At 59.8% G+C, this 23,379-nt stretch overlaps 2 protein-coding genes and 1 long non-coding RNA gene across 5 annotated transcripts in view; 2 read left to right on the top strand and 1 right to left on the bottom strand.

Moving 5' to 3' along the window:
• The first annotated feature begins 21 nt into the window (after positions 1 to 21).
• Positions 22 to 18,076, top strand: LOC122199804 (tumor necrosis factor receptor superfamily member 1A-like). Its single transcript, XM_042905139.1, has 11 exons — positions 22 to 127; positions 5,623 to 5,710; positions 6,931 to 7,059; positions 9,118 to 9,235; positions 10,443 to 10,522; positions 12,639 to 12,737; positions 13,336 to 13,377; positions 13,481 to 13,506; positions 14,948 to 15,229; positions 16,861 to 16,903; positions 17,772 to 18,076. Exons 1-11 carry the CDS (start codon positions 68 to 70, stop codon positions 18,074 to 18,076), a joined length of 1,272 nt encoding a protein of 423 aa, XP_042761073.1. The 5' UTR covers positions 22 to 67.
• LOC122199805 lies at positions 16,821 to 20,248 on the bottom strand. The gene is made up of 3 exons (XR_006193634.1): positions 20,165 to 20,248; positions 19,573 to 19,668; positions 16,821 to 18,482 (listed from the first exon to the last, which is right to left on the bottom strand). It is a non-coding gene; the product is annotated as an uncharacterized LOC122199805 (long non-coding RNA).
• A 132-nt stretch (positions 20,249 to 20,380) lies between these two features.
• CARS1 (cysteinyl-tRNA synthetase 1) overlaps positions 20,381 to 23,379 on the top strand; it is a 44,510-nt gene continuing 41,511 nt past the window's right edge. For all 3 annotated transcript variants that reach the window (XM_042904489.1, XM_042904490.1, XM_042904492.1), the window contains exon 1: positions 20,381 to 20,471. In XM_042904489.1, the coding sequence (XP_042760423.1) occupies positions 20,447 to 20,471 (25 nt within the window). In that variant the 5' untranslated portion in view covers positions 20,381 to 20,446. The remainder of the gene's footprint in view (positions 20,472 to 23,379) is intronic.

The following is a 23,379-nucleotide window of genomic DNA, read 5'->3' on the forward strand; positions in this document are numbered from 1 at the left end:
GTCCGACCGCCTCTAGTCGGCGACGGACCGCGGGCTTCGTTCAGTTCCTGAGCGTGGAGCGGACGGGATGGTGGTCGGTCGGGGCGTCCCGTGGCTGTGCGCCCTCCTGCTGCCGCTCGCGGCCTGGGTGAGTAGGGCCCGGCGGCGGGGAGAAGCCGGGGGAGGCTCGGGGAGGCGTCGGGAGGCGGTTGACTTGCCCCCGGCGCGGAGAAAGGTCGGGAGGGGTCCGGAGGCGCGGGCGTGCCCCCGGCGCGGATGGGGAGGCACGGGGGAAGGGTCGGGGAAGAGTGCGGAGGCGCGGGCATGCCCGGGCATGGGCATCCTCGGGAGCGGACGCGGAGGCGAGCGCTCAGATGGAGGGGGGTGGGGGGGGCAGGCGAGGAGTAGCGCGCAGGCCGGGGAGGGCGGTGGGGAGGGGAGTGCAGGCCGGGGGGGGGGGGAGGGGAGGCGCGCAGACCGGGGGGGGGGTGCCGGGGGGGGGAGGCGCGCAGACCGGGGGGGGCGGGGGGGAGGCGCGCAGACCGGGGAGGGCGGTGGGGAGGGGAGTGCAGGCCGGGGTGGGGGGGGAGGGGAGGCGCGCAGACCGGGGGGGCGGGGGGGAGGCGCGCAGACCGGGGAGGGCGGTGGGGAGGGGAGGCGCGCAGACCGGGGGGGGGGGGGGGGGCGGGGGGAGGCGCGCAGACCGGGGAGGGCGGTGGGGAGGGGAGTGCAGGCCGGGGAGGGGGGGGGGTGGGGCGGGGAGGAGGCGCGCAGACCGGGGGGGTGGGGCGGCGCGCGGAGAGGTGCGGGAAGACCGTGTGTCTTCCTTCGGGAGGTGGAGGAATCCGGGAATTCCCGGCGGCTGGGTTCTGGTGCGGGCCGCGGGGGGCGTGCTTAGCTGTGTGGCCGAGCGTGCGCCCTGGCCGGCGGTGCCGCACCCCGGTGGCAGCCAGGCGTTGGAGAGGGACACTGCGAGTTTGGGCCCGCCGTCGGATGTGCCGGGCGATCGGCGAGCAGCTGGAGGAGCGCGCACGGATGTGGAAACGGCGGCGGGGGGCAAGGGGGGGGGATTCTCGAATTTTCTTCAGTGATTCCGGCCTTTAATTCGGTGCATCTCCCTGGCCGTATTTTCTGCGGCCTAGCATCCGCACAGGAATGGTTTGGTGCACAGCCCGTTTCAAGTGTTACAAGAAACGGTTAGGTTTGCAAACCGCAGGCGGCCGAGACTGATTTTTCTGCCGAGGTTAGCGGCCCATCGGGGTGTGCAGTTGGGACGTGTGGCCGCTAGGGGTCCTCGCCCCCCCAGCGTTCTCAAAGTTTGGCGTCGCGGCTCCGCTCCGGTCGAGCTGTTCGGGACCCAGGGAGGCAGGCCTCAGGCTCTCCGCACCTAGTGCCTTCCCTGAAGCCAGTTTGGCTACAGCGTCGCTGTTTTTCTGCCCCAGAAAGGATGGCTTTTCTGATTTTAGTACTCTTATTAAATAATGGCCAGTGTGCCAGCTTGAGGCGTTGGTGAAATTCCCGAGTTCAGTCTGGTGTTTTCTGCCCTGTGGGCATTCATGCCTAAGACCTCTGAAGGCCCTCCGCCCTGGGGCAGCCTCTGCTTCTGCACTTGCCAGGTGTAGTAAGCAGTGCCCAGGCTTTGTTCGGAGCATTCAGAATGAGGACCGCGGGGGCCCACTGGCCTGCGTTGTCTCTCTGTCGTAGGCCCTGCCCGCTGGTTGCTAGCAGCTTCCTTACTTGGGGCCATTTGTGCCAGGAATAAAGTCTGTATGGCGATGCCTTCGGACCACGTTTAACGGCTGAAAAGCTTTATCCAGAGAGCCTTTTCTTTTTTCTTTCTTTTTTTAATTGTGAATTTTTCTTTCCACAATAGTAGTTGAGCTACGGCATTATGTTAGTTTCAGGTGTAACGCAACGGGTCAGCACTTAACGCATTTATAGGTATCGCGCGACGGTCATGACCGTGTCTGGTCCCCGTGCTGCCCCTTCCGTCCTAGGCTGGGCTTTTCCTCCCTGTGACTTACAACTGGACGTTTGTGTCTCCTGATTCCTTTCACCAATTTTGCCCATCCCCCTCCCCTCTGGCAGCCGCCAGTTCTCTGTATGGATGAGTCTGTTTGCATGGCGTTCGTTTATTTCTGAGATTTCCACGTCTGAGCGAAATCTGAAGGAATTTGTCTGACTTACGTCCCTTAGCCTAATACCCTCTGGGGCCATCCACGTTGTTGCAGATGGCAGGGTTTCCTTCCTTTTCACGGATCAGTAATATTCCACTGTGTGTGTGTGTGTGTCTGTCTCCCCACGTGTACACACCACATCTTCATCCACCTGTTGATGGACACTTAGTTGTTTCCACCTCTTGGCTGTTGTGAATCAGGCTTCGGCGAACGTGGGGGTGCACGTGTCTCTCCGACATTCTGTTCAGGTGCAGCCCCAAAAACAGAATCGCTGCATTGTATACGGTGGTTGTCCTTTCCGCTTTTGAGGACCCTCCGTACCGTTGTGCAGGGTAGCTGCCCTAATCTGCGTTCCCGCCAACAGCGCGCAAGGCCTCCCTTTTCTCCGCATCCTCACCGACGTTTGTTACTTCTTGTCATTTTGATCCTATCCATTCTGACGTGTGCCAGGATGTTTTTTCCCGGACGGTGAGTGACGTTGAGCATCTTTTCATGCGCGTGCTGGCCCTCTGTGTGTGTCTCCGTTGGAGGAATGTCTCCTCGAGTCTCTCCCCCCATTTGCGTTTGTCTTTTTGTTACGGAGTTGTAGCCGTTCTGTCTTTCGGATCACCCGCTTATCGGATGCATCGTGTGCAAGGATCTCCCCCGTTCAGCAGATTGCCACTCATTTTGTCGACGGCTTCCTTCCCTGTGCAAAAGGAGAGGGCCTTTTATTCCAGTGAACTTGGCCTTGCATCACAACGTGTTGGTTAGTGTTTTCTCAGGGTACTTTCCTCCACCGCCTTCTGGTCCTATACACTATCCGCTTTTGCACGTGTACCTTCTGGAATGAGCTCGCCAGCCTGCCTTCAGGGGTGCAGCGGGAAGGCCTCTCTCCTCCTCCACGTGGCTGCATCACAGCCACTGGGCGCAGGGTTCTCAGGCCCCTTCCAGTGCCTTTTCACAGCAGGCCGCAGGCTGGGGCCGGGGTGGTTCCAGAGTCTTCCGCAGCCCCTCCCAGAACCTTCCATTCTGTGAGGCTGGGGTCCGAGGGAAGAAGACGCTCACGTCAGATGGGTGTTATGTTCTTGTTAACTTAAATCCTTAGCTGCCTGCAGGCTTTTCGGGGTTCGTCCACTCGGTGCCTTGGGGGTTCGCAAATGCCGGTCGGTCGTGGTTCCCACGTGGCTTTGCGTGTCTAGCGGGAAATTCTTTAGGGATTTCCTGGCACAGAAGTGAAGGGGCTGGAGGGGACTTGGAGCCTGAGGGAAGGCAGAGAGGGAGGGCTGCTGGAGCCAGGAGGGGGACCCCTGGCTGGGGGGAGCGCCATGGGGGTGTGGGCCATGGAGAGGGAGGATCGGGAACTGTCGTCATCTGCGAGGCAGGTGCCCGAGGAGTTGAGTCGGGCACTTGGGTCTGGTGTCCAATTTATGAAGGCACCGACACAACTTAGGAAACGGGGTGAAGAATGTTTTGATGTGATTTTTTTTTTGAAGAGTGAAAATCTATGCAAAAACATCCTGAGATGAAAACAAAGAATGGGACCCTGCACTTGGCCTGAGCCTGCCCACGTGCTTCACATCCTAGGGTTCCAACCCCGTTTCCAGTAAAAACTTGATTCACAAAAGCTGGCAAGCTCTTCGCTGATTTCATGTCTTAAAATATTGCATCACACAGTGTTTACGTTGATGGCTGAATGGTGGGGGCGGGGGGTGGGGAGAGGAAGCCTACATTTTTCCCCGCCTGTGTCCCAGCCCCCAAGGTCATGGCATGTACCGGGGGCCCCCAGAGCGCCACCACCGGTCCAGCTGAAACCACCCCCTCTCCGTCCGGAATGCTCCGGGGCAGGAAGTTGGTGCTCTGGCATCCTGAGTGCCAGATGCTGGGCAGATGGCAGCGGAGGCAGGGGGCCTTGATGGGGGTGTGGTGGTGGTGGTGGGGGACACAACTTCCTTTAGTGTTGTTTGTCATGGGGAAGGGGAGGGACCCGGTGCCGGAAGAACTGGGAGCCCCAGCCATAGAGGAAACAGCCTCCATTATGTTCGTGACCAGGGTGTTGCAGAAAGGAAAGCTGCTTTGCTCTTGTCGTGAGGTTTTTTTTTTTCCTTTTCTTTTTAAAAAAGTTTTTAATTTTTCAGGTTTCCTTTTGAAATAACTTGGGACTTTTGGAGTTAGAAGAGTAGTTCGCATGGCTGTACAACAATGTGAACGGGCGTCCCGGACACTTAACAAACGGTCACTCTTAGGGGTGGTGCGTGTGTTAGCCCATTAAAAACAAAAACGAAAGGCTCAGAAAAGAACGGAAAGAAAATAAAATAGCACCGGCTTCTGTGCTTGCCGCCCAGGCCCCCCGGGGGGTGACGTGTGCGCCCCGATCACAGTGGGGGCAAGGGCCGGGGCAGTGCCCTTGCCTGTGTCTGCCGTCCCGCGGACGTCCCCGAGCAGACTCCTCCGTCCTCTGTGTCTTCTGTGACCTTAACGCCGCAGAGGAGTGCTGAGCCCTCGTCCCGCAGAACATTTCTCGGGTCGGGTTGGGTCTGTGTGGGCGGCTTGTCGTGAACGGATTCCAGATTGGCATTTTGGGCAGAAATGGCACAGAAGTGACTGGGGTGTCTCTTCCAGTCGTGACGTCAACGTGTCCCCTCACGGCGATGCTGACTTCGGTGACAGTGCAGGTCAAGTTAGCATTTTCTCTTCTGGAGCTGGGCGGCTTTGCAACTGGGTCGATACCGTGCTTTCCCACGCGCTTCTGTTCACGGTCGCGAGCCTGCCTTGGCGGGCTGTTGGCGGAGATCGTGGGCACCGCGGTGTGTGCACGACGAGCTTTCTTCCTGACGCCTGGCCAAGTAGTGTTTTGTTACTCCTTGTGAATACAAGAAGTAGAATGTAATCAGTTTCCCAGCGCGGGGAAGGAAAGAAGGGATGTGGAGACGGGGAGTCGGGGGAGCAAAAGCCGGGGAAGCCCGGGGACGAGAAAATGGGCGCAAAGCTGGATCGTAACCACACGGCAGAGATGCAGAAAGCGAATGCGAATACGGTGCTGGTGCGACACGCGCACACCGGCTGACGTCCTCTCTGAGCGATCGGGTTGGGTCAGAAGGGCAAAGCCTGGCGAGGTGGGGCCTTTAAGAGCTCTGCCTGTAGAAGGACCAGCACGGCCGGTGGGACGCAGACGGGGACGGGAGACGGCAGACTCGCCGAGGGACGGTGGGGTGACGTCAGCACGGTCCGGCACGAGAGTCTGCGTGTCTGAGGGCGTGCAGTGAGTGGCAGCTTGGGGGTGACGGGGAATGTCACCGAGAGGCAAGTGTGCAAATGCAGAATTCACAGATCTGAGGGAAGGTCCCAGCTCGTGTGCCCCCAGTGGAGCCCACCCCCGGGAGGTGGCCGTGTGCTTCACTGCACGCGTGTGTCTGGGCAGAGGATGCGTGGTCCCCATCTACAGATGGCCCCTCTTGATGACGCCTGCTCCCTTTTCTGATTGGAGGTGGACGTGGCGCTCGGCGTGGCCCCGTGTGACGTGACCGAGTACCAGCCGGAGGACAGCAACCTCTGCTGCCGGCTCTGCCCCGCTGGTGAGTCCCAGAGAACCTTCCGGGGCCTGTGGGGCTGCCCGGGGTGGGGGGATCCCCGCTGGCTGGCGTGGGCGGACCTCTCCTGGGCAGCCGCCCACCCGCCCCATCCACGCCCCGGGGACTCCCGTGAACCGGGCTGTGGGCTTGTTTTGGTGGGGGGGGCAGAGGTGGGGGTGCGTCCCCAGGCTGGACGCTCCTGTCTGCCCTCCTGCCGGGGTGACTGTGGACACCTGAGGAAGGGAAGTCCTACCAGGGCCGGGCCTGCACCGTCCTCACGCACGACACGTCCGTGGAGCCTTAGTGACCCTCGTGAGGATGCTGTCAATTAGCCCCACAAGGCAGATGGCGGGCCTCAGGCTCCGAGTGCCTGCTGTGTCCTCGCCCCGGCCCACCTCACCTCTTGCCCAGTCACCGCCACGGCAGCCGGGCCTCCTTTGTGGGGAACCCGGTCAGCCCGCCGCCCCCACGCACACAGACAGATGTGCCCGCGTTGGCATCCACGGTGTCTTTGGGGGGCCTCCACACGCGTCCACCGTCTCCATCTGTAACCACCCCCCCCCCCCCCAACTTGTGCCTCCTTTGCTCCGGGACCCTCGGCCGTTGTAGGGCTCCTGTTTCAGGGACCAAACATCCACACCTGGGCCGTTCACACCTGTATATCCCACACACACCTGTGCGTCCACAGCTGCGTGCACGTGTCCCCACACACGCACACGGCTCAGCTGGGAACAGGTTGCACACAGCCGGCCCAGCTGGAAACCTGGTGAACTCAGCCTGGTGGCAGAGTGAGGGCTGTGGCCCCCTCCTCCCAGGGAGGTGTGATTTGACTCCGCTACGGCCTTTGCACGAGGCAAGCGCTAGACCAGGGGGCTCCTCTGGGACTGGTCAGAGCCCTCGGTCTCTAGACCGCCAGTGCTCCCTGTAAATCAGCCCGGGGTCCCCGGGGCGCTAGGGGCAGGCACACGGGCGTTGTCAGGCTCTCGGGCCACCTCCAGCGTGTGTGGTCGAAGCCCTCCGCTCGCGTGGGCCGGGAGTCGCCGGCGAAAGCCGAGCGGCGCCAGGTCCCCGGCTTCTCAGACGCAGGTGGCCAAGTGTCCATTCAGAACCTTCCAAGGAGGTGTGGTTGGTGAGGGCTGGTCCTCCTCGAGGGGAGGCCTCGGGGGCTGGGTTGGGTCTGCTGCGAACCCCCTCCTCACCTCCGCGACTTCCCTTTCACACAGGCCAGTACGTCTTCAAACCGTGCAGGGCGAACCATACCGCCGGCGAGTGCCGCGTCTGTGAAACCGGCACCTTCCTCGCCTTCCCTAATGGCGAGCCTACTTGCCAGAGGTGCATCCAGTGCCGGAAGGGTAAGTGGGCACAGTGGGGTCTTGGCCTTTCAACTCGGCCTCTGGGCCTCGCCCCGAGGGAATTACTACAGGTGAACACGTATTTTTATCGGGACAGGGTGTGTGTGTGTGTGTGTGTGTGTGTGGTTAAGGAATCTCCATCCACAGGGCAGCAGGATTTTAGAGGTGCTGTATACGAGAACTATCTACAAGACTTTGTCTGAATTTCAATATATCAGCAACGGATTATTTTAAAAGATGTAATTTTTTTAAAAGGTAACCATTTGCATCAGCAAAGACAAAGAAAATAAGATCCTTTGAGGTAAGTCTAGCAAAGGACGTATAACACGTTTACCAGAACAAACAACAGTTTGGAAAATCTAAACATACAGAGAAATACAAGACTATGGGAGGACCCCACGTTTTAAAGACACGTCGGTTCTCCGTGAAACGGTTCTCAGATTTGCTGTGTTCGCAGTGAAACTCCCAGCAGCACGTAGCAACTCCTCACGCGTGCCGTATATTTTAAATATACGGTTTTTTATTTACAAAAAACAAAACAAAACAAAACCCTCACGAGGGTTTTCGTGGAACTCGATGAGCGGACAATCGCCGAAACCCTCCGGCAGAGGGCAGGGCGCAGCGGGCTCTCCCGCGTGGTCGTATTTCGAGGCGACGGAGACAGCGTGATTTGCACAAAGGGGAAGACGGCCCCGTGGATGTGGAAAGTGGCCTGTGGCACCGCGACCGACCCGTCCACGGGGGGAAGGGCGGAATTGCAAACGACGCTGGCCTGGACCGCGGGCTGTCCTTCGGTGCGGGACGGGAAGCTTCCGCTGCCCCCACGAGTGGTCCCTCCCACCTCACGGTCCACAGGTGAAAAGTACTTCTTTGAGAGGAGGACGTGAGGAGCACTTCGGACTTCCAGGCAGCGACAGAACGTTTTACGGGATTTCTGAAAACCCTACACCATAACGTCGAGGCGGGTACACGTGGCGGCAGTCGAACGACCCAGCTCCCGTTTTGTCGCGAGGCACGAGAGTTAAGCCGCGAAGGGGCAGAACCTGTTGGTGACACAGCCCACGCATAATTCACACCTGGAGCAAATCAGTCGTACAGTTTGGAAAAACGCTTCGAGTGGAGACAGACAGACAGACAGACAGACGTGGTGAAGGAGATGGGGCACGGAGCCCCGGCAACCATCGCGAAAAGCGCCGGCGTGGAGGGACGGACGGACGTGCTGTCTTCTGGCAGCCGGACGGAGCGTCGCTGCGGATGCCCAGCATTCGCGGGGACCGAGAACAGCGAGCGAGCGCTCCGTCCCCACGGGAGAAGCAGGGTCCGCACACCCCGCACACAGTTGGGGCTGCCCACCCGCCCCGCGTCCCGATCCAGACCTGGACAGGCTCTTGCCCGTGTGTGCTGGGTCGTGGGGAGGGGTTCGCAGTCGCGTAAAGCCAGAAGCAACCCGAGCATCCTCTGACCGAGAAGCGGGTGCACGCGGGAGGAAGCCGCGGAAGCCGGCCCGGCGCGTGCACGGCGGGATCCCGCCTGCGTCGTGTCTTGCCAAACCCGTCTGGGTTTTGGAAGCGTGGGAGCGGAGTGACGCCGTGGAGGGACCGGACCCGGGTGCGGGTCTGGACGTGGCGTTGAGCTGCGAGTGTGGTCGTGTTTCATCGTCATCTGTATCTCGAGTACGGTTCTTTGACATCCAGCGCGGCGGAAGGCTCTGGAAGGGTGGTCGTCAGCGTGGCCGCCGTGGTTCTCGCTGGCCGGCGGAGGGGGCCCTGTGTCTATGCCGTTCTCGCCCCGAGGTTTTGCTCGTGTGGGACACGTGGTGGTGGTGTGCTTTTGTGGGGCGGACGAGGTGAGGGGCACTGCGGGCTCTCTCTGAGGAGCTGGCCCCGGCCCCTCGGCCCAGGCTGCAGGGGTGAGGGCCGGCTGTTAGCTCCTTTCCGCCCCTGCGTAGTCGGGAGGCTGAGGACGGTTCGGCGCCCTTGACCAAGGTTCTGGGCGCGGCCCGGTGTGGGCAGGGACTTTCCCGTCCGCCCCTGCTGACCCGCGACCCTCTCCCGCCAGGAGACCAGGAGGTGGTGGCCAAGTGCTCCCCCACCAGCGACCGGCAGTGTCAGTGCAGAAAGGGGAGTTTCTACTGCAACTCTGTGGACTGCGTGGAGAACTGCCTCCGGTGTACAAGGTCCTGGGGGCACAGGCGTGGGCCCCTCCTGTCCTCCCAGTAGTACAGACCCCAGGCTCCCGGTGGTGGTGGAGACAGTCCAAACCCACAGGCAGTGAGGACTCCGTGAGGGGTGAGGGGGGTAGAGGGCGTGGGAGGGGACCAGGCTCTCAAGCAGAGGCCTGGCGAGGAGGGTAGGGAGCCATAGAGGGTTCTGGGGGAAGAGCAGTCCAGGCAGACAGAACGGTAGGGCCGCGCCCTGCGGCAGCGCGGGACGGCCGCTGTCCCCGTGGGGGTCCTGTGGCCCCTGTGGGCGTCCTGTGCCTGTGGTAACAAAGCGCCACAGCTGGGCAGCTTCGAGAAAACCAACAGAAGTGTGTTCTCTCCCAGCTGTGTTCACCAGGCGCCTGAAACCCAGGTGTGAGCAGGGCCGTGCTCCCTCCGCAGGCTCTAGGGGAGGACCCTGGCTCGCCTCTTCCAGCCTCTGACGCTGTGGGCGCTCCGTGATGCTCCTTCGCTTACCTTCCGTCTGCTTCTGTCTCTGCGAGGTCACCTCTCGCGTTTGTGTCTCGGTATCTGCACACGGCCTCTCTCTGTCCCAGTCCGAGTTCCCTCCTCCAGGGACACCGGTCCTTGATTTAGGCCCACTGCAGTCTGGCACGGCCTCACTGTGAAGTGCTTCTGTCTGCAAAGACCCTGTGTCCACATAAGGTCAACTTCTGGGGTTCTGGGTGGGCGCGGGTTTGGGGAGGGCCTTGTGGGGAGACCTGTACGGTGGCAAAGCCGTTTAAAACAGCTCCGGTTTCTGAGGCACATTGTGAACTGATACGACTCAGGTTCCTGCACCTGGCGAGTCCAAAGTCCAAAGTACTGCTTTCAGGTCTGGTGTGATCCAGGCTCTGGCTTCTCTGGGCTTGCTTGCTTGTCCCCTTCTCCACGTGCTTCCTCTTTGGCCTAACTTCTCTCTCGATGGGCATGGGGCTCCAGCTGCAGTAGGGCCAGTGCTCCTAGCCACACACAGCTCTGTCCAGGAACAGAGAGGGAGGCTCTTCAGCATAGGACGCTCTTATTCTCCATGAGCCAGTTTGGGCCAGAGAGCCCGGGAGATGCCAGGCAGTGTTTGCCTGAAGGCTGGCGGGCCGTCGTGGGAGCTGTGGGTGGTGGGAAGGACGTTGTGTGCCGCGCCCAGGCAGGGAGGAGTAACGCTCCGGGTTTCTTCACCCTTCAGATGTCCTGGCGTTGTCCTGTCACCTTGCAATGTTACCAGCAACACGGTTTGTGCCACAGAAACTGATCCAGGGCGTCCAGGTAAGGAACTGAGCTCATCTATCTCTTTTTTTTTTTAATGTTTAATATTTGAGATAGAGACACAGAGCGTGAGCGGGAGAGGGTCAGAGAGAGAGAGGGAGACACAGAATGCGAAGCGGGCTCCAGGCTCCGAGCTGTCCGCACAGAGCCCGACGCGGGGCTCGAACCCACGAACCGTGAGATCGTGACCCGAGCCGAAGTCGGCCGCTTAACCGACTGAGACCCCCGGGTGCCCCCTGAGGTCATGTCTTGAATCCAGGTCAGCAGACCTTTCCCATAAAGGTAAAAAGCGTAGGTTTTGCAGGCCCTGCGGTCTCTCTTGTCACTCCTCAACCCTCCCTGCCACTGAAGCAAAAGCCCGAGACGGTAAGTACACAGATGGGCTCGGCTGGGTGCCATCAAAAACGTACTTGCAGAAAAGCGTACTTGTAGTGGGCTGGGTTCCCGCGGGCCACCGCTCATAGACCTCCGTCTTGAGTAAACAGCAAGCATCCTTGGTGACAAGCTGTGACTTGCCCCCGCCTTGCGCCCTCTTGTGCTAAGGGCCTGTGCGAGACATGCCTGCTTCATACTGAGTCGCAGGCAGGTTTGTTTCTCACTTTTGGTAATCATAGCTGACCCCTGAACAGCACGGGGTGAGGGGCGCCGATGCCCCACGCGGTCAGATCCACATAGAACTTTCGATCCCCCCGACAGCCTAACTACGAACAGTGCGCTGTTGACCAGAAGCCTTAGCAGTGACGCGAACGGTCGATTGACCCCTGTTTTGTGTGTTTTGTCTGTACCGTGTGCTGTGTTTTTACAATAGAGTAAACTGGAGGGGAGAAAAGGGCGTTAAGTGAATGAAGGGAAAATACGTTTACGGCGCCCTACTGCTTGTAGAAACGATCCACACGTAAGCGGGCCCTCGCGGTTGAAACCCATGTTCAAGGGTCAACTGTGTTTGTAAATGTTGGTAATTACAAAGTTAGGGTAGGATTCCTTTTTATTCACGCTGAGGGGTCTCCCGAGGGACGGGCTCTTCCTTGAACGAGGTCCCTTTATTGTGCCCCGTGTGCGAGAGCTCTGCTCACCTTGAGATTCTCATGGGACCTGCCAGAAGCTGTACTCTTTTCCTGTTCTGATTGTGTCCTGTGATGAGCCTGGGATCGGTGTTCCGCATGCCGTGGGGTAAGGGGGTCAGGCTTCGATGTGTTTTCCCACACGCACACACGAATGACCCAGGACCGTGTTTGGAAAAGACAGTCCCTCCCACCTGCCCTGGGGTCCCTGGGTGGTGAAGGCAGTTCCTCCTGTTCGGTTTGGGGCCACACCCACCCGCAGGCCTTGCCGGCAGAGGCCCGGGGCCCCCAGTCCTTCTCCGCACGGTCTTTGGTGTGTCAGTTCACACTGCGGAATCGGCTTGTTGATTTCCACGGAAGATTTTGATCACGTAATGTGCACTTTGAAAGGATATTTTAACACCGGGAAAAATTGGGAAGGGCCTCATCTGAGAATAAGGAACATCTCTGAGTCAAACAGCAGCACCATGCGGAAGTTGTGCCCCATCGTCTGTCCTTCCCAGCACCGGCTGCTGACGCCAATGACGTGCGGGTGGCTGCCGGTCCAGGGCTCAGATGGGTGCGCCCTGCCCCCCCCCCCCCCCCCCGCCCCCCGCCGTGTCTTTGTGTCCACGAGTGCTGTCGGTGCTGTGGTCTCACCAGGGTGACACCAGGACACCCAAGTGGTCATGCCAGATGTCTCCCCAGGGTGGACCTGCCCTGTCCCTCCGGCCACCGTGGGTGGGCCTTGCTCCAGTCAGGACGGGCCGTCCCCTGCCTCCTGCTGCCGGCTGTGACCGCTCACACCGGAGCCCCGGCCTGGGTACCAGAACCCCTAGCCGCCCCCCTGGCCCTGTACGCCTCCTGCTGCTTCCGGCCCCCTGCGTGGGGCCCCAGGTCCCCCGAGCCTGGGGTCCTCGTCCGTGACACAGGAGGCGCGAGCCTCTCCTGTCTCCCACTGGGGACATTCGAGATGATGATCTGTGGGAGAGGGCTCGGGGCCTTTCTGTAGCACGTGGCTTGAATGAGGAGGGTGTGCCTGACCCTGCTACAGCGTCTGTTTTGTCTCCTTCCAGAAAACAAACGTGGGTCTGAGTTCCTCGTGCCGTGGGTGACCGTGAGCGTCATTCTTGCCGTGGCCGTCGTCGTCGGTGTTTATTGGTATAAGAAGAAAGGTGAGTTAGTGTCAGTCAGTCCTGGAGAAGCCAGCTCAGCAGGAGCTCAGAAGTGGACACTTGGGGTTAAGCGGTCCCTGACGGGGACTTTTTCACTTATTTAAAAAAAATCTTATTTGTTTTTAGTGTTTGTTTTTGCGAGAGACACAGCATGAGTGGGGGAGGGGCAGAGAGGGAGACACAGAATCCGAAGCGGGCTCCAGGCTCCCAGCTGTCCGCACAGAGCCCGACGCGGGGCTCGAACCCTCAAACCGTGAGATCATGACCTGAGCTGAAGTCGGACGCTTAACCGACAGAGCCCCCCCCAGGCGCCCCGGGGACTTGTCCATTGGGAGCACGGCTGTGCTCATCTTCTCACTCGCGCTCTTGAGCTCCGGGCTGTGGCACGGGGGCCCTGCCGCCTGCTCCCTGGCACACGGGTCTTAAGGCCAGGGTCTCAGGTCCACCGGCTGGGGATGCCGTGTCTGGGGTGCTGTCGGCCAAGAAGCAGGGCGAGGCGGGTGCTGTGTCGGCAGGGGGCTCCTGGGGTGGGTGGGCGGCGGTGCCCGGGTGCTGGCAAAGCCCCCCAGGTGGCGCTCACCTCCTGTGTCCTTCCCAGGTGTGCGGGTCTCCTACCAGCCGATCGTCAGATTGTTGAAGGGTAAGTGTGCTTTCTTGCCAGTTCAAGGCGCTTCCTTTCCTCACGGAAGTCATTGTCCCCGCTGATACCAACCGTGGTCATTTCTCTTCTCTTTGGTCTTCAGGAAGGTCGGACGGGCCAGGCGTCTTTGTGAGTACTGCCCTGGGGTTTGCCTGATGGTAGCTGCTGGCCTTGGTGGCCGCAGAGTCCCAGAAGATGCCCGGGGCGGGGGCGGGGGCGGGGGTGGGGGCAGGCGGCAGCCCCTTCCTCGGCTGTGTCTGCTGCACCTTGTGTGGGGGCGTCCGCACGCGCCTCAGCGGACAGAGCCCCGGAATGTGCTGGTCGGGACCAGAGTGGAAAACGAGGCACGGAGGGGCAGAGGGGTTCTGCGTGTGGGTCCCAGGGCTGCCGAAGCAGGTCACGACGCATCACGGAGCTCGTTGCTTGCGTGTCTGCGGCCCCTCTGTGGGGCTGGCTCTTTCCAATGCCCTCGGGGGGTGGGGGGCCCCTCCCTGCATCTTTGGGGGAGGCCGGCGGCCGGGAACCCTGGTTGCTGGGCGCTTAGAGGCATCCGTCTTTCTCTGCTTGCTCCCCACCTGTCTGTGCATCTCAGAGCCGGTCTCCTCTTGGGGACACTCCGCCCCGGGTTACGGCTCACGCTAATCCAGTGTCTACCCCCCCTGCAGTTAGGTCCCATTTGCGGGCACCAGGGGGTTAGAGCGTAGGCACACAGGTGCATCTCGGAGACGCTGCGGGTTCGGTTCCAGACCGCTGCCGTGTAGCAAGTGCACGGGAAAGCCAGTCTTCCTAGCACGTAGGAAAGTTCTGCGTGTCCCGTAGTGCGGTCTCTTCAGTGCGTGATAGCCTCGTCTACGCAAACCGTGCACGCCTCACTTAAACATTTTATCGTGAGTGCCAACCACCCTCTGAGGTCCGGGTGAGCTGTCCTCACGGATCGCAGGTCACCAGATACGGTGATGACGACACAGGTTGAAATACGGCGAGAATTACCAGAGACACGAAGTCAGCCAACGGGGTCGGGAAAATGGCGCCCACAGATGTGCTCAAGGCAGGGTCGCCACGAGCCCTCATCTGTGAAGAATCGTACTTGGCAGGGAGCCTGGGGGGCCCAGTCAGTTAAGCATCCCGCTCTGGAATTCGGCTCAGGTCACGATCTCGCGGTTCATGAGATGGAGCCCCGCATCGGCTCTGTGCTGACAGCGTGGAGCCTGCCTGAGATTCATTCGTTCGTGTTCTCTCTCTCTCTCTCTCTGTCCCTCCTCCACCTACACACGCTCTCTCAAAAAAAAAAAACATACCTGCAAAGTGCAATAAAATGACCTACGCCTATGTCTTGGGGCGGGGGCCACTTTCCACCCACCACAGGCTTGGGTTGGGGGTCTCGGGACCCCTCCCAAGCAGCCGGTGGCAGAACAGGGAGCTCACCCCATGCGGTGTTCTCGAAAACTGCACATTTCCCGCGTAATCGTCAGGCAGTTGACGCCCCCCCCCACCCCCGCCCCGGGTAGTGGCTTGGGAAGCCCCTGTGCAGCAGGCTTCTGTGACCAAGAGAAACGACTTTGCCCTTCAGCCACTGAGAAGCAACTCGCAGCTCGAGACGGTGCGACCCGAGGCGCCCCCGGCCCCCGGCACAGAAACCCAGCCTGCGGAGGAGGAGAGCCTGGCCTTGATGCCCGAGGCCAGGCCCCACCCGGGGCCCTCAGGGGAGTCCGAGGAAAGCCCTGAGCTGCAGGCCTTGGTGGTCGGAGGAAGCCCGGTGGTCCAGGAGCAGACGTTAGAAGCCTCTGCTCCTGCCGCTCCGGAGCCCCAGGACGGGACCCAGGCGTTCCCTTCGCTCAAGAGTCTAGAGGAGGTGAGTGAAGTGTCTGCGTGGGTCCCGGTGATGACGCAGCCCGTGCGTAGCGGGCATTCGCGTGCGCGGAGCTCCGCGTTAAGTGCTAATGTGCGAGCTTTTCGCAGCCGTTTTGTAGGAGTGCCCTGGGGCGGCTTAAACAGCACACCCTGCCGTCTCAGTCCAAGAACAGGCCGTCGCGGGGCTGCTTCCTGCTGAGGCTGCGAGGGATGGTCTGGTCCAGGCCTCCCCCCGGCTGCCGCTGGTGTCTGGCCGCCTTCGGGGCTCCTTGGCTTGGAGTGGCATCGCCCCGACCTCTGCCTGCACTCTCAGGGCCGCGTCTCCCTGTGTACGAGTCCGCGTCCAACGCGCCCCTTTTCCTGAGGACGGGGGGCGCCTTGGAATAGGGCCCACCCCAGTAACCCTCTCGTAAGCTTACTGCGGGCAACGATCCCGGTCCCAAACACGGTCAGTGTTTACGGGTTTGGGCCTCAGTGTTTGCGGGGGGGCAGGGGGTGCGGCACAGGTCAGCCCCTAACGATCCCCAACCCGACCTGCTGTCCGGAGGGACCGTGGCACGGAGGTGGGTGCCGAGGCTCCGAGAGTGTCCTTGTCCGGGTACCGCGCTTGTGGTGTGGCAGGAAGGAGGAGGCCCGGCCCGTTGGTGTCGCACACCAGGGCCTCCCGAGCGCGCGCGCCTCTCGTTCCGCGCGGCGGACCTCGGCCGAGCACCGCCCGTGTGCCAGCCGTGCCGTCCGGGTCGCGGGACCATGGGAGAGAGGGGCGGGCCTCGTCCGGTGCGCTCCCCCTCGGAGGACGGCAGCAGCCCCCATCCTCTGTTGCGGGGATGTGCGGGCCCGTCTGGAGTTGGTGACACCCGAATAGGGTTTGGCAAGCTGGGCAGATACCTGCCGAGTGGCACTAGTGGAGGGGGACTGTTCAGGAAGAGGGGGGGCCAGAGCCAGCACTTGGGGCCTGACCGGGGTCTGTTTCTGAATCCTCAAGGAGCTGCGGGACGAGGTCCCAGGGAGGAGATCACGGGACCCTGGGCGGCTGTGGTGGGGGTGCAGGGAGGTCAGGAACTCTGCTTTGGAGCCTGGGTTCCTGGGTCGAGTGCCGTTAGGCGTCATTCCAGGGACACGGTCTATGACTCCAGATTCTCCAAGAGTTCTGAGGGGAGTCAGGTACAGAAGTGAGGACCCTCGTGCGTCTCGGCGGGAGGCCCGGGGGGTCGCTCTCGGGCGGACACCTGTGCGGTGCTCGCACACACTGGCATCGCCCGCGACTAGGAAACTGCATTTACGAGTGTCCTCCCTGTTAGTATTATCTGGGCCAGGACAGGATCCCCCCCCCCCCCCCCCCCCCGGTGACATAGTTCAGCTGTCACCTGCCCACCCGAGCAGGGGTCTCCGTGCCACAGCGGCAACACCGTGCTGTCCCTCGGCCCGGGGCATGGCGTGTCCCGGGACCACTGGCCGGGAGACACGAGTGGGCTGTGAGCTCTTTGCCCCCGTCGGGAGCTCCCTCAAGGCCACCTCACGTTCGCAGAGCCACACCTGCCCCCACCCTGCTGCTCCCTCCCACCACATCGTGCTTCTGTTTCAGACACGGGTTTCTTGCTCTGGGTCAATTTTATTTCTTTCTCTTCGCAGCGATACAAAAAGGAATATTTTGTCAAGGATAACTCCAAAGAAGGTACGTGATCTGAATTCTCACTTACAGTGAGTGACCGGGCTTCACCTTGTTTCCGGGAACCCCTGCCTGCATGAAGCGGTGGGACCTTCTGTCAGCTCGACCCATGCTTTTTCACTGCCACTAATGGCATTAGGGGAAACAGCATTTGCCCAACATGAGTTTTGCGGGGTTCATCAGGCTTTGATCTTATGACCCATTCGTGTGTTTAAGAAACACTAACGGGCAGCAGGAATGCTTTCTACGCTCCTGGATGGGTAGGGCCCCCCCCGGCTAGGAGACATGCTGCACGTCGGGTGCTTTTGTATCCCCTCCACTAACGGTTCTGCAAGATCGCCCCAGCACACGGGTTTAAAAACATGACAGTCTGAAACTCGGGCTACAGAAGTCGCCCCAGGCCTCAGACCCTAACCATGGTCCCCAGCTGACACCAGAAGGCCTTCCTGTCCTGACCGTCTTATAGCCTTTCTCTGGGGGTCAAGGGAGAGAAGGCAGGTGGACTACAGCAGACTGCGTTCTCCGACAGCTTCCTGCTTGCCCCCACCCTCGGCTCCTCCCGGGCTCGGGCTCGGGCTCAAGGGCTCGAGGAACGAGCTGCAGGCAGGGCGCCTGCGGGGCAAGAGCTGTGGCAGAGGTGGCCCAGCCTCCGCCGTCTCCCAGCCCCTGGGCCTGATCACTTCCGGGAGATCCCTGGGGTCGTACAACAAGACCTCCCATGTCCTAGGTGTGGTGCGCTGGCCGGGTGCCCGGCCCCGGGGCAATGGGACGGTGGGGTCACCCGTGACCTTACTCCCGGGGCCCAGCGACAGCAGGTGCCACGTGGTCATCCCAGGAATGTAACCGTCTTCCTTTCTGGCTTTGTCTCTTGCAGCTACCGCGACCATCCATTATGAGTTTGTAAAGAGCAGCATGGGAAACGACTGGAAGATGTTCATGAGGCTAATTGGTCTGGATGAGACGGACATTGACTCTTGCGAATGCGAGAATCCAGGCAATTTGATGGAGCAGCGTCACAGGATGCTCTTTACGTGGCGAAAGAAGCTGGGAAAGGAAGCTTCTGTTTTTAAACTCCTGGCTGCCCTCCATAAACTGGGGCTTCAAATGTATTTGCAAAACATTATAAACAACTTAGTTGCCGAAGGTATTTTAGGCAGGCATGTAGGGACCTCCGACTAAAGTGAAGTTTTGGCGTTGGATTGTGCCTTCAAGCAGGACTTCAAATGGACTGGACGTGATCTTCTTGCCCAGGTCTATCCTATTAGGAATTGTTTGAGTCCCAGGTGAAGTTGTGTGCGTTCTCTGAATTGATTTCTACGGAACATTTCCATCAGGGAGGTCAGTTTTACGTGCCAGTCGAGAGTGTTTCCCTGCAAGGGACAGGGAGCTTCAGACACTGCCTGTGGGGACGTCCTGCGGGGACTGGGGATTCTAGCAAGTTGTGGACTCTTGCCAGAGGGATCCACTTACTGTGTCGAGTTGATTCGCATTCCTCAGCCCTCCTCTGGGTTCTGAGGCCAGGAGAGTTTGACTATTTTTCTGCCATGGCCTGCACCGGTCCGAGTCACTGCGATGTCCCCAGGACCTAGAACCGGGTGCCATTGTGACTGAGTGCTCTGTGAGTGTGAACAGCTCAGTGACCAGGAACCTGTACCCGGCAGCTGCATGAGACCATCTCAGGGCTTCAGCCGGAGGCCTAGACCCCGGCCTGCTTTTTAAAAAAATTTTTAAGGGGTGCCTGGGTGGCTCAGTCGGTTGAGCGTCCAACTTCGGCCGGCTCAGGTCACGATCTCACGGTTCGTGGGTTCGAGCCCCACGTCGGGCTCTGTGCTGACAGCTCGGAGCCTGGAACCCGCTTCTGATTTCTGTGTCTCCCCCTCTCTCTGCCCCTCCTCTGCTCACGCTCTGTCTCTCAAAAACAAATGTTAAAGAATTTTTTTTTTTTAACGTTTGTTTATTTTCAGAGAGAGCGAATGACTCCATGTTTCTAAGCTAATCCGTGCTTAGATTGGGCAGGTTGAAAGGAGGTTACATATTGTTTTTAACTCTATTTCGTAAAAAACTTTTTAATTCTATTTCGTAAAAAACTCGTATTTCGTAAAAAAAAAAAAAAAAAAAGACCACTCAGAGGCCTGAATTCTTCAGACTCTGTCTCCCTCTTTCTCTGCCCCTCACCCATTCATGCGCTCTCTCTCTCACTCTCTCTCTCAAAAATAAGCCTGAAAAAAAAATTTTTGTGAAGTTACTGATATCAACATTTTGTTCTTTATTTTTACCTAATAAAATTTCTGTCTTAAGGAGCATTTCCTTTTATTTCTGGTGGGTACACAATCTTGGGTGTGATATCTTTAGCAGGGGAAGGCATGCACAGGGGAAGGAACGGACCCCAAGGATGTGATTTGCCAGAGGGAGGGGCTCTGGGAATGTCAGTGGCCTCAGAATGGGTTCTCCACCCTGCCCTCCTCAGTCGCCCCAAACCTCGACAGATTAGCCTGCACACTTCCAGCACCAAGCCCTTCGACTTCCAGTTCCTCATTAAATGCTGCTACAGCCACCCAGTTCAGGAGCTGAGGTGTCCTCTCAGAGGTGGGATGCCACCAAGTCTCTCGTTGACCCTCCCTCCCACACCCCAGTGTCTGCTGCTTCCTGTGGCTCTCCCAGGCTTGTCTACTCACCCTACCAATCCAGGCCACCATTCGCTCTCCTACAGACTGTTGAAAGGCCTCGGGCGTTGCTTTCCTCTGGCTCTCCGGGGTTCATTCCACTAGCACCTGGCAATCGAATGACAGTCCTCAAGCACAAATACAGTCATGCCTTGTCCTGTCTAAACCCTTCAGGGATCAGTGCCCTTCTTGACCTTGCTTACAAGATGCTTCAAAAAGGTCCGAGCTATGGCCTATGCCTGGAGCCCCGCCTCTTGCCAGGGCTGCTCCAGCACCTTCTGTGCTAAGGCTCAAGTTACCAGGGGCTGTGCTTTCTGCTGGGTTCTTTTGCAGGACAGTACCCTCTACCTGGAAGGCACTTCCCACCCATCCCGAATCCCATCTTCTAAGCTTCCTTCGAACTAGTCCTCCATCCAGGCCGGCACATTCCTGTCTCGGGGAGGCGGGATAGGGGTGGGGGGGGGGGGGGCAAGGGCCTGTCCCCACACCACTGGGTACAATGCCAACTTAAACAGGCATGCATGAGATCTGTCTTTGATGCCCGTCTCCCGAGGCGGGACTGCAACATTCCTCCCTGACACCCCAACCCCAACCCCACACACACCTCCACCAAGCCCCGCGCCCGGGCTGGCCCCGGGCCTCGTCATGGGCCCGGACACGGAACGGGTAGCTCCGGGGATGCCCAAGGAGGAAGGACGTCCGCGGCGCTGTAACAACTACAACTCCCAGCATGCCCTGAGCCGGCGGCGTCCCGGGTCCGCGGCGGTTGCCTAGCGACCGGGCGTGTCCCGGAAGGTTGGCCGGAAGCTGGGCGGGACTTCCGGGGCGGTGGTTGCATCAGATTCTGGGAAGCCGGCGCCGCGGCTGCTGGTTTGTAATTCCTACGATGTCAGGTTCCTCTGGGGAGCAGGGTGAGTGCGCGCGGGGAGGCAAGCGGGGCGACCCCGGGCCTGAGGGGGCGGCGGGTGTCCGGGGCGGGCGGGGGGCGACCCCGGGCCTGAGGGCGGCGGGTTTCCGGGGTGTGCAGGCTGGGGGCGACCGCGGGCCGGAGCGAGGCGGGTCCCCGGGGAGGGCAAGCGGGGGGCGACCGCGGGCCCGAGGGAGGCTGGTCCCCGGGGAGGGCAGGCGGGACGACCCCCGGCCTGGGCCTGCGCTGTCCGCACTTCGCTGGGACCCGACTTGGCTCCTGACGGCGCCGCGGCCACCCCCTCCTCAGCCTCAGTCTCCTCGGGTTGTGCCCGGGACGACCTCGCCCCCTCCAGCCCCAGCTGTGCTCCGGGGACAGGCAGAGCCCGAGGGTTGTTGCGATTTGCGCCCAGCCGGCCAGCAACCCGGGGGTGGGCGGAAGACGCCGGGGGTACGCGGCCCCACACATGAAAGGCTTGGGGTTTCACGAAGCCTTTCATCTGCGGCTCCGCAAACAGTGGTCATTGGGATCTGCGTGGTCGGAGCGTTATTGCCGCACTTTATTGCCGCCGCGGAGGTTCAGGGAGCAGCCTTGGCTCTGCCCACCCGGGTCACCGATGCCACCAGCGGGTGGACAAGGGAGTCCACAGGCAGACCTCCGCAGAGCACTGGATCTTCTCCCACCGTCCGGCTCGCAAGGCTGTAGCCGCTGGCAAGACCAGAGACTGTCACCAGGATTCCTAAGTCTGGAGCAAACTTCCCTCGGGAAGTTCTTATGCTCTTGGCTGGTGACGATTACATGCCAGTCTGCCGGCCTGCCCCCAGTGTAGGCTGGTCAAGGCTTTCCTGGCCCCCAGTCCTCCTCTTTGCTCCTGAGGTCTCTGGGGCTCAAAGTGGGGAAACCCAGCGATGTGAGAGGCACCCATGTGCCGGGGCTGCTGTCCCACACAAGTGCCCACAGACCAGGCACGCTGGATGTCACCCAACAGGTGTGCCTGGATTCCAGCACTGCCCCCACCTGCCTTGCCGCCAGACAGCCCTCGGACAGGTGTCCACCCAGACTCCCGTTAAAACAGCATCGTGCTTCCCAGCCCTGACCGCAGAGCCGGTCCGGCTGGGCTGGGGTCCCAGCTGTGCCCCTTTCTCGCAGCACAGAGGGGTGACGCGTACGGCCTCAGGATGCAGGCCCCTAAAGGAGTCATTACTAGCGACGGATTTAGAACAGCGCCTGGCACGGGATAGGTGCTGTGTGTCTGGGTTGAGACTAGAGCTGCTGTCTTGCCTTCTGTTGTTTTGTCTTTTTTCTTTTTTTTAAGTTTATTTTTGAGAGGTGGGGGAGGGGCAGAGAGAGAGAGAGAGAGCGAGAGAGCGAGAGAGAGTCCCCAAGCACACGGGGCTGGATCTCATAAACCACGCGGGACTCCGTCTTACAAGCCATGGGGATCATGACCTGAGCTGAAATCAAGAGTCAGGTGCTTAACCGACTGAGCCCCTCAGGCGCCCCCTTTACTCTTTTTTTTTTTTTTTTTTTTTTAATGAAAGTGTGGTTTTGGTTCATTGGTTTTTTCCTTTAATTGCTTTAGAATTTGAGGGTTTTGGAGCCTTGATAGGAGTTGGCCTCGGTAGGATGTCTGGACCACTGATAGATTTTTGTAGTCTTGTGCCTTGGGACCACATGTCCCAGCCAGGGGTTGGCCCCAGGGCACAGCTCACCTGTACTTCCTTTACTGCCGCCCCCCCCCCCCACCTGTTCCCCAGGCTTCCCTCAAAGACAACACCCTAAGACCACCCTCTGAGGAGACTGGAGGTAAAATGAAACTGGAAAGGGCTTTATATTAGGTGCCAGAGTTGTAGATGTGCTTGGTTTCCAGTTCCCGAAAGGTTTTTGTTCTGAAGGTTAGAGTCGTCAAAAGTGACCATCTTCCCAGACTTGAAAGAGACCCTCATTTAGAATATTCTTCCCATTTCAGATTGTCTTCCCTAAGGTGGTTCAGGACATCTGTTTGGTCCCCTATGATGACATTGGGTTTACGGCCTCTCCCTTGTGTTTTGAAGGCGCGCACCCCTCCCAGGTTCCGGTGACTCTTCTGAGGACCCCTGGGGGGTGACTCTTCTCTGAGGACCCCTGGGGGCACTCAGCTCCTCTCAGAGGCCTCGCCCTGCAGACTCACAGCCTCTGGTGGCTCTGCATGAGGTCCAACTTGCTGTTCCGTTTTTGATGCAGTGCAAAGGGTCCTCGCGATAATCACGTAGGTAGCGTTGTTCTCGGCCTGCACGCCTTCCGGGCCCTGGTCTGCATGCACCCGTCCCGGCCTTTGGTCCTCAGAGCGACTCTGGGGTAGATGCTGCGCTTCTCTTCCTGGACCGGCGAGAGTCCTGAAGCTCCGAGGAGTGAAGTGATTTGTCCAGGGTCACACAGCCAGAGGCAGAGCCAGGCTTCTGTGGTCTATCTCAGACCACAGTGGGGATCTTAACCACGATCCCGTGCTGCCTTTGATGATAATCTGTCCGATTCCATTCAGAATAACAGCGAGGGTCCTAATTCCAGAGCGTGTCGGGACAGATAAGATCAAGGCAACGTGCTGCTGGGTTTCCCAAGGAAAAACGGAACGTGTGTATTCATAGATTGCAACTATTAGCTCAGTTGTGAACTCACATTTCCCGGTATTTACTTTTTTAAAGTTGTAAGAGAGGTGCCCGTGGGGTAGAAACTAAGCCATTTCCGGTGTCCCGGCACCCGCTTACCTGGGCAGCAGACTGTGCTTCTAATCACCGGAAGGTCTGTGCAATGCCACGTGAGAGCGTTATAGTTTCTGTTTCGGTGGAAAAGTGTCACTGAGCAGTTGAAAAAGGTTTGCTTAAATGGATCTGTCACCTGCCATTTACCCCGTGAACGCGCGTGGAGCGCCTGCC

This window comes from Panthera leo, chromosome D1 (assembly GCF_018350215.1).
Source record: "Panthera leo isolate Ple1 chromosome D1, P.leo_Ple1_pat1.1, whole genome shotgun sequence".
Lineage (NCBI taxonomy): Eukaryota > Metazoa > Chordata > Mammalia > Carnivora > Felidae > Panthera > Panthera leo.

Bases quoted from the DNA above. Each gene is read 5' to 3' on its own strand.
- LOC122199804 (XM_042905139.1), top strand. From the start codon at position 68: ATGGTGGTCGGTCGGGGCGTCCCGTGGCTGTGCGCCCTCCTGCTGCCG. The intron at 5,711-6,930 runs GTGAGTCCCAGA...CCTTTCACACAG, and splicing joins CTGCCGGCTCTGCCCCGCTG to GCCAGTACGTCTTCAAACCG. The intron at 10,523-12,638 runs GTAAGGAACTGA...GTCTCCTTCCAG, and splicing joins AACTGATCCAGGGCGTCCAG to AAAACAAACGTGGGTCTGAG.